This window comes from Mus caroli, unplaced genomic scaffold (genome assembly GCF_978045245.1).
Source record: "Mus caroli unplaced genomic scaffold, Mus_caroli_1 scaffold_2, whole genome shotgun sequence".
Taxonomy (NCBI): Eukaryota; Metazoa; Chordata; class Mammalia; order Rodentia; family Muridae; genus Mus; species Mus caroli.
The window spans coordinates 7,435,305-7,444,863 of NW_028227257.1; the positions used below are offsets into that span (position 1 = coordinate 7,435,305).

The following is a 9,559-nucleotide window of genomic DNA, read 5'->3' on the forward strand; positions in this document are numbered from 1 at the left end:
TCATCTTGGCCAGAGAAGGCACTCTTACCCTTACAAGAGAAAAAGTCGAACCAATTTTCTTCTAGTGTCTGGTCTCAAACCCAGCCCCGGAGCCAGGGAGATGGCTCAGTCAATAAAAGCTCTTGCTCTGCAAGCATGAGGGCCTAGTAAATTCCCAGAACTCACAGGAAAAGCCAAGTGTGGATGCACGTGCTTATGACACCAGCACCAGAGAAGGGGGAGACAGGAGGTTTGCTGAGGCTGGCTGACAGAGAGCCAGCGCCACGTTCAGTAAGAGACCCTGTCCCAAGGGAGTAAGGCGTAAAGCAATACATCAGGACACGTGCACATACATGAGTGGACACACACACACAACATGCACACACACATGCCCCCCCACACATATGCACACACATGCATGTACACACAATAGAACATGCACAGACACACACGTACACACATGCACACATATATACACATACTTGCACACACATACACACATGCACACACATGCATGCACACACACAATAGAACATGCATAGACATATACATGTACACATACACACACATAAACACATGCACACACATACATATGTGCATATACATTTATACATACATGCACATACATTTGCACACACATGCACACATATGTACACACACACACACACCACGGAAGTGCCACAGGCACTACAATGACTAGTGATCAGTGTTTGAATAAGGACATCAGAAAAGGTCATATGAGAGACTATATGAAGTTTATGGTGGTGTCAAGGTGGCACTCTCCTAAAGGCCTGGCAAGCTCTTCTGTTTTTTAGAGCTTTGATGAAAGATATGCAACATTGTTACAAATAGCATAGCCCCAGAGCCCCAGCTACTCACAAGCTGCACTGCCTACCTCCCTCAACTGTGTTTCCAGACAGCATATCTTTATATCATTATAAGAAGTTGGGGCTAAGGATCAACCCTAGGGGCACCTTGCATCTTAATACTTGGAATTTCAGCATGAGCTTGTGGCACACATTCCCTTGGAGAACCTTAGGAGATCAGACTAAAGATGTAGGTCTGGATTCTGCAGAGGAGGGGCTTGAACGCCATTCCAAGAACTCACATGACCATCTGGGGAGCTTGATCTGACCCAAGGACATGACGCAACCTCTAAACAATTTGCAACCAGTACGTACTAATCAGGAGGTCCGAATGGCTGATGGCTGCTTCCATGGGGATGTTGTTTTGATTAGAGAATAGCTGCACTGCTCTCCTGCAGCTGAAGTCAAGAGAAGTCAATAAGGAATTTGGGAGTGTCCTAACCCCAAAGAATACTGAACCAGAAAGCCAGGGCCCTTAGTTTGGGTAGTATTGACCACTCATTAAGGTCTTGGTCAGGTTCATGCAGCCAACTCCAAAGCCAAGCTCTGCTTCCCCGCTTCCCTTCCGTGGCTTCCGAAAAGGAAAATAAGTTGCCAGTCAGAGGCCAAGATGGCAGTGGAGTGCACAGGGGAGGAACATCAAAGAGGGGGAGGGTGCAGTACTCTCGGGGTGTGCATTTTAATTGTTACATTTAAGGGGTACTGTTCACTATGATTTTTCCTGCCCCTGATTGGGATGGCTGCACAGCGTGAGAAGGTGAGCCCCAGTGGGTTCTGAGGCTCATCCTCTTGAGCAGAAGAAATAAATCAGGCGCCTCCTCCACACCCGCCCCGCCCAGGGCACAGAACTGCCCCCAGGCTTTTCTGGGCTCTCCAGGTTCGAGGGCTACGTGGGACAAGCTCCTGACCAGGCGCAGTTGGGGGACACTGGCTGGTCCTCTTAGCGTCAGATAGCAAACCGCGCAGATTCGCCGAGGTCCTTCCATCTCTACATCTGAGCTGGCAGCGCCACGTTCGGTTCAGAGAGTCTTGCGCAGGGCAGGGTGAGGGAACCCACAACTCCCTCTGCGGGTCCAGGTGGAGCTGGCAGCGAGCAGCCGCGGACCCCCGGCAGGCGCAGGCAGGTGAGCATCATCCTCTGCATACACACAGTGCGATTTCGGGGAATCAAGTGGCCTCAGACCTTGGCAGCAGGCAGCGCCGTGCGTCCCGCTCTGTCCGGGTGCGTTCAACGTCACACAGGCGCTGCTCCGCTGGGGTCACCGGACGCCTTTTCTGCTTTCCGGGGATCCACGGGATGAACGGGCGAGCCAAAGCCATCTGCAGGCAGCACTCCTATAAATAGCGCGCGGGTGCCCTCTCTGCGCTGTCCCTCCCGGCTGCACTGCGCGCTGAGACACAAAGTTGTGCGCAGGGACGCGGGAACCCAGGGCAGTAGGCGCCCTGCACCTTAGAGCTGCTTTTGGCGACGGGCACTAAGCTGCCGCCTACCTACATCGGAGTGACACCGGGCTTTGGGGGAATTTTTGACCAAGCGCAAGTGGGAGTCGCTAGCATCCTAGCCATGGACATAACCTGGCATTCTTCTCATCCCCGAAAACACCTCCTGCCTCTGTAATTTGTTCCTGCGCCAACCAGAGTCCCTCGGACAGGACCGACACCCGCACCGCTCGGCACTAGCCACCTTTGCTAGCGTTTACTCGCGGAGTCCCCTCTGTGTCTTCAGCTCTGTGCTTCACCAGGAGTGCTTGGGTTCGGGGTGAGAATTTATTTTGTTCTTTTGAGGTGTGACTGAGAGGGTCTGGAGACTTTTTAGATGTCAAGGGACAAGTGTGGGTGCAGTGGCCCCAGGCAAAACTGATTTGGGGGTGGAGGAGTTAGGATAGGAGTTCTGCATGAGCTCCTTAAAGGACAAAGGTAACAGAGCCAGCCAGCCAGTTCGAAGGGAGACTTCAGTCCTGAGAATTGGTGGAAGTGCGCGCGCCACTGCTGCCGCCGCCGCCGCTGTTCCTGCAGCGCTGTCGATCTAGCCACTGGCGTCTTCCCGAGCTCCCGGATCCCGTGGAAGCAGGCGCCGCCCGGGAGCAGAAGCGCCAGGCTGCCGCTTGCGCACGCGGCTCACCATGGGCTCCGCGCGCCGGGCGCTGTCCGTGGTACCAGCCGTTCTGCTGATTCTAGTGCTGCCTGTCTGGGCACAGAATGACACTGAACCGATCGTTCTGGAGGGCAAGTGTCTGGTGGTGTGCGACTCGAACCCAGCTACAGACTCCAAGGGATCATCATCTTCCCCTCTGGGGATATCGGTCCGGGCAGCAAACTCCAAGGTGGCCTTTTCGGCGGTTCGGAGCACCAACCACGAGCCATCTGAGATGAGCAACAAGACTCGCATCATTTACTTTGATCAGGTCAGACTCCCGAGGGATGCAGAGCGCACATGGGGATGGGTGATCTCTGGGTATCGGGGGCTGCATGCCCAGATTCAGCTAGTATGAATAGGATGTGGCGAGATCGTTTTATCAACTGAAGGTATCAGTTTGAAACTCAGAGCTTCCTCCCTTCCCCAGCAACCACAGCCTCCATTCAGTCCCGTAGTCTTTGGCAGAGGCCTGCATGGTGGGTGGCTTGGGAGCGCAGAGGAAAGCCCCTGGAGATAAGACAAGTTTAACAGCAACAGGTCATCAGGGGCTGAAGGGAATACTGTCCCTGGATGCTGAGATTTAATGGTAGAGAAGTTGGGCCTCTGGCTCAGACTTATCAGCAGGTGCCCTGGAGGCGTTCCTGAGGGGGGCCCTATTAGACAGTCTGAATTGTTTGGCTTGTGTTTTCAGGTGGAGGCTCATCTCTCCACAAGGCTCTGGGGTTCCACAAGGTGCAGGGACCCTTCCAGGTGGACACAGAGGATTAGGGGTGTGGTTCTGGGGGGTCAGAGACCATCTCCAGATCTCTAGTTAGGGTGACTCCGCAGGGTCCAGGGTAGCTGGATTAACACCACCCCGCCTGGTAGAGATCAAAAGCCTTTCTCACTATTGCTCCACTCAGAAAAGTTGTCCAGGCAGGAGGAAAAGGGACGGAGTAATTGCATAGAGCTTGGGCAGGTAAGCGCTGGGGGCTGGGTTTCCCTTTCTGGTTCCCCCAGGACATTGTAATTTGCTGAGAAAGCACAGATTTTGAGGTAGCAGCCAGGGGATGGGGCTGAAACTGATGAAAGCTGCAGCTTCTGCCCAGCTGCTCAGGGCTCTGTAGACAGGAGTGACGAGCAATCCCTGGGATTCAGCTTAGCAAAGCCCTGACGCCTGCATTTTGGTTCCAATTCCAACAGTACCAGGAGTCTGTCTTATTCCAAAGTCACACAGTTTACAGTTGTATGCCGAGTCCCGCAGGCGGGTTAAGTGGGGTTTCGGGACGTGCCTGGAAAGACTCGGGTGATGTTCGTGCTCTTGACTTAATTCTAAGTAAGACACTTGCCAGCTGGCTAGAGACAGAGATGTCTCCCTAGAGGCTTAGAATGGGATAGCTATAATTTTTTTAAAAAATGAATTAAGTAATCCCTTTAGAGATTTTGGTGCAGTGTTTAACAAAGTGATGGAGAGGGAGACTAACGCCAGCCTGGTCTGTGTTTTAGTGCATTATCTAAATGCTGAAGCCTCCTCGTGGACATTGTGTTATCTTTGTCTGGGGCATTCTTTTCAATGTCCTTCCCACCAATTAGAACAGGAAAGGGGTTTTTCTTTTGTTCTGGGAGCCGTGCATCTTTGAGACAACAAGACACATTTAGTTATAAATCTTGACGTGCTTGGATGCTTCTATTACCCTGCAGACTCCGAGGCTAGCTTCGTGTTTACTGATCAACAATAATTGGCACCTCTACTTTGTTAATAAAGGATGCCTCTTGTGTCCCAGTCTCCCAGTCTTGGCTAAGCACTTTACATTATTCTAACGTGCTTGGCAAAAGATGTTTTGTCAGGGAATTGTGCACAGCTGGTGACGGGGCTTTAGAAAGTCCATCTGGTCACACGTCAGAGGGCAGAGAGCTGATACTTATGGTGGGAAGCTGGGATCTCACACCGCACACAGATCTGTATTTCAAGGCAGGGCTGAGGCTGGTGCATTTACCTAAGTGTTCTGACATTCTGGCGTGCTGTAAAGAGGCATGGTGCACTTTGAGGAAATGAAGCAGGAAGTACGAAATATGTTAATCTTGACAAGATGATGATGTTTAAGACAGATAACAGCAGACTAACTCTAATAAGCAGGAAATATATCTTTAGAGACACATCTGATTGTTACGGATTTATTTCTTGGTGAGACATGAAAGAAAGCTTCCTTGTTTTGTTTGGGCTCTTATGCTCTCCCAGGAAGGGATGTACCTCCGAGGCACCGAGATTTGACCGAGAATGTACAGAAATTCAGAGTTAATGTCACAACCAGGACACACGCTGGAACACAAGGCACACTGTGGCTTTCTTAGAAACAGCAACTAACTTAAATTTTCACTTTTGACCTTTGAACTTCAAATAGATTTCAGGTGACTGATAGGAAGATAAAACAAGGTACGGAAGAGCACGGAAAGACCACCCGGTCTACTGTCCACATTTATGCCCTTCTCTTGGCACCCAGCCAGGGCTGATTCAGTGCCAATGTATGTTATTTAAGGCTTAGATGGCACATAAACAAAAATAATAGCCATCGGTCTGAGGACAGCTCTGGCAGAGACTAGGGGAAGAACCTGGCTTTGCCATCTCTGTGGCACCAACTTGTGGTGCCATGGGCTAATGCCCCATGGTAGAGGGGATAACATGCCTCTGTGGTGTGTCCAGGGATTACTGCAGAGAACACAGGGATTACTGCAGGATGCCGATTGGCTGGCTGGGTAATGTCCCTTCTGGACATTGGGAAGGCGCATAGACTGTGGAGATGAAACTGAACAGCCGATGTCTTCCCTCCGATTCTCAGTGAAAGCTAAGACAGACCTTCACAGGGTACTCTGGTGATCCCAGACACCTCGGCCTGGAAACTGACACATGAATGCAACACAGTCATTGTATTTATTATTTACCTTTTTTCCTGTACGATTTAAAAGGTAGAAGACGCTTCCAGTATGCACTTTTATTTCCAAGTCACTTAACAAGAAAGACATAGGACTAGCTGTTTTATTCTCTTTTGTTTCTGAAGTTAGTTATTTAAAAAAAAAAAAACAAAAAGTGAAGAAACAGGAGAGAAAAAAAGAGAGAAGGACCATATAAAGAAATGGGGGAGGGGGAGGAAGAAGAAGGGGAGGAGGGAGGAATTTATTTTACTCATGGGAGGAAACTATAATTTGCCGTTATTTGTTGCTTTTTATCTGTAGATCCTGGTTAACGTGGGTAATTTTTTCACATTGGAATCTGTCTTTGTGGCACCGAGGAAAGGAATCTATAGTTTCAGTTTTCACGTAATTAAAGTCTACCAGAGCCAAACCATCCAGGTACGTCCTCCCACTGAGTGCTCCTCGCCTCTGCAGGGTGTACTTGCATCATAAAGATAGTTGTCTATCTTTTCTGTTTGTTTTCAAAGGCATGTGATTTGCAATTTTTTTTTCTCTTTACAACATCCACTTGGGTGTGTGACAAAAGCGTGTAGAAAAATAAGCAACACAAGACAAAACAACAACAGCAACAACAAAACACAGCTTGGGAAAGTTTCACGACACAAATCTGTACAGGGGGTTGGTCTTATCTCATGCCTGAGCAAAAGTTACTGAAACTCATATGGAAAAAAACTTACAAAACTTTACAAATGAACATTCAATAAACAAAACAAGGTTACTACCATCTAAAAACGGTGTGATGCAACAACAACAACAACAACAACCACAACAACACAGCTTGGCAAAGATTCCATGACAGGGATCTCTATGGACTATATTACTTTTATCTCATGCCAAAATAAAAGTTACTCAAACTTATACAGAAAAAAGTCTCGTAAAACTTTACAAATGGACGTAAAACAAACAAAACAGGTTTGCTATCATTTAAAAATTGTGGGTTGCAATTAACTATTGAAGCCACCAAACTACCAAGGAGCCAGCTACTGATGACACTTTTGAGAAAGGCTGTGCGGAGCTTGGTGTGCTAGAGCTTATTTTTGGCTTCTATTTTTCTAGCAACTTCTCCCCAGTTGCATAGTTAGTGTAGTGCATGTTTATAGAGTTCTAGAATATGTTACATTGAATGCTTAGCATTTATATTATATTTTATGTCCCTATGATTAATAGATGGCACCGTCATCTGCCACTTTTATATCCCAGTGACTGGATCAACTGACCGGCCTTAGGTTTCATCTATTCCATATTAATCTTAACCTAGAGAAAGGGAGTGTGTAGTGAACATATCTACTTCCCTGGAAACTGACATCTCAAATGACTTTTGTTGCTGTGCAAATTCCAGAAACCGAGACGCCTTCTCAGTTGCTGGGAGCAGCTGGTGGTATCTGACCATGTCAGGGTTAGGTCAACATTGGGAAGCTAGTGGATAACTTTGTTACCAAATAGTTTAAGCTGAGCATAAGAGGCTGGTCCAGTGGTTAGCTTTGTTTCCACACTGAGGGAAAGTCAGTTTTCCACATGATTAGATGGCTTTCTGGAGGGCGTTATTTTTGTAGGAATATAAGGAAATTTTCATTGGAAAACATACACACACAGAAAAACACACACACACACACACACTCACATACACACAAACACACATTAAATCTGACCCTGACATATGTCCAGTTTGAAAGGAAAGAAGAATATTTCTAAAATAGCAAATATTTGACCAGGTCATGCTTTGAACTGTTTCCTAGCACAGATGTCGATTTTAAAGGGAGCTTTTTTGGGGGTGGGTGATTTTTCTTTCCAGGTTAACTTGATGTTAAATGGAAAACCAGTTATCTCTGCATTTGCTGGTGATAAAGACGTGACCCGTGAAGCCGCCACCAATGGAGTGCTCCTGTACCTGGACAAAGAAGATAAGGTCTACCTAAAACTGGAGAAAGGTAACTTGCTCGGCGGCTGGCAGTACTCCACGTTTTCTGGCTTTCTGGTGTTTCCTCTATAGAACCCGACTTCTCCGTGATGCCCAAGAGTGAGGGTGCCCACCCCTGGGTTATCAGAAGAGCACTCTTGGATTGATGTCTCTTACTGTTTTGTTCATGGGTGACTATGGATTCTCTTTGGGAATTCTAAACCTGTCTGGACAGACACAAAGTTTCACAGATCATTTTCGTGTGTGTGCCAGTTTCCTTATATGTGGATCGGGACTCTAAAAGTTGAAAATCCCCGATCTGCTTACGTGTTAACTGTCAGAAGCCGTCTCAAGGTTTGTCCTGTTTAGTTTCCTGCTGTTACAGCATAGGCTGCAGATGTGGGGTTTTTATTTCTTTGTTTTTGAAAGACAGGCTAATGGGTCTGAAAGTTAGAAAACTTGGAAGTTCTGACTTCAGTGGTTATAGTGGAACTGCCAAAGACATGTACACACGTGTGGATACATTGATTATTAATTATACTTTTAAAACAAATTGCAATTACTTTTGAATTTGTTTGTTTTGTTCTCTTAAGGTGACTGGGATTGTATTTTAGTGACTGGCGTTGTGTTCTCTCTACCCATAAGGTAACAAATGTCTTTCCTCCAAATGTCCCTGAACTCTGAACTCACCCACATCACCTCCCTCCTGCCCCTAAAATGAATGCTCCATAGTTGTATTTTAATTATATATGTGAAAGAGTCATATTTTCCAAATTATATTTTCTAATAGGAAAAACAGATCATAATCTGACAAAGAAGAAGTTATTTACCCCAACTCTAGTGCTCAGCCCCAAACCTTGGCAAAGTACCTCTCCTCGGTGGGCAATCAAATACTCTATCGCTCAACCTCAATTAACATGATCGATAATAGCTACTTTATTAAACCCATAAGGAATATTTTCTCCTTCACTATGACCACTTTATTAACTGGAGATAGTATGCCCTTATTTTTAATTGTATCTATTTTTCAAATCTCCTGTTGTGTTTGAAATATCATCTGGTTTTTGCCTTAATTCCTTAACTTGTATATATTTATCTGTTCAGCTAATATTAAATCCAGATACTCCATCACTAAATTTAGTGCAATATCTTATTTTGTCTTTTGTATAGGTCATATGAATTCATAAAATTATTTATGTCTCTGTTACAGAATAAAGATTATTATATGTTAGTGAAATGGTTGGCTTGGTCCTTTCGGTTCTAAGGTTGTGTCTTTTTATGTAGTTCATCCACCCTCCATCATCCCTTCCCTTCCTGCATCCTTCCCTCACGCCTTCCTTCCCTTCTTCCTCCCCTCCCTCCCTTCTCCTTGTTCCTTTTTCCTATAAGAAAAAAAGAAAACCTCCCTGAGTTTTTAGGTAATGTCCTTTGAGTAAGTATAGGAAATCTTTACTCTACTTAATCTGTCCAAATCCAGGAGTTGCAAGCTTGCCAAAAGGGAATCAATGAATTTAGCAAACTCTCCCTTCACAAGGACTTGCTAGGAAAATGAAGTTAAAACAATCTCTTGAACTATCACAAGGTTGTTCCATGTATGAATGACTGGTGGCCAATATCCAGGCTGGTATCTCTAACCAGAGGATTGTAGCAAAGGCTCTGCCTGCTCCCGGCACTTCTCTTTGAAGGGGAAGACATGGGTAGTGGTGGTGGTGGTGGTGGTGGTGGTGGTGG

General features: G+C 46.5%; 1 protein-coding gene across 1 annotated transcript; it reads left to right on the forward strand.

The window, feature by feature from the left end:
• The first annotated feature begins 1,811 nt into the window (after positions 1 to 1,811).
• On the forward strand, positions 1,812 to 8,963 carry Cbln4 (cerebellin 4 precursor). Its single transcript, XM_021156310.2, has 3 exons — positions 1,812 to 3,250; positions 6,193 to 6,309; positions 7,724 to 8,963. The coding sequence occupies exons 1-3, from the start codon at positions 2,969 to 2,971 to the stop codon at positions 7,919 to 7,921; spliced, it is 597 nt and encodes a 198-aa protein (XP_021011969.1). The 5' UTR covers positions 1,812 to 2,968; the 3' UTR covers positions 7,922 to 8,963.
• Positions 8,964 to 9,559: the final 596 nt, after the last annotated feature.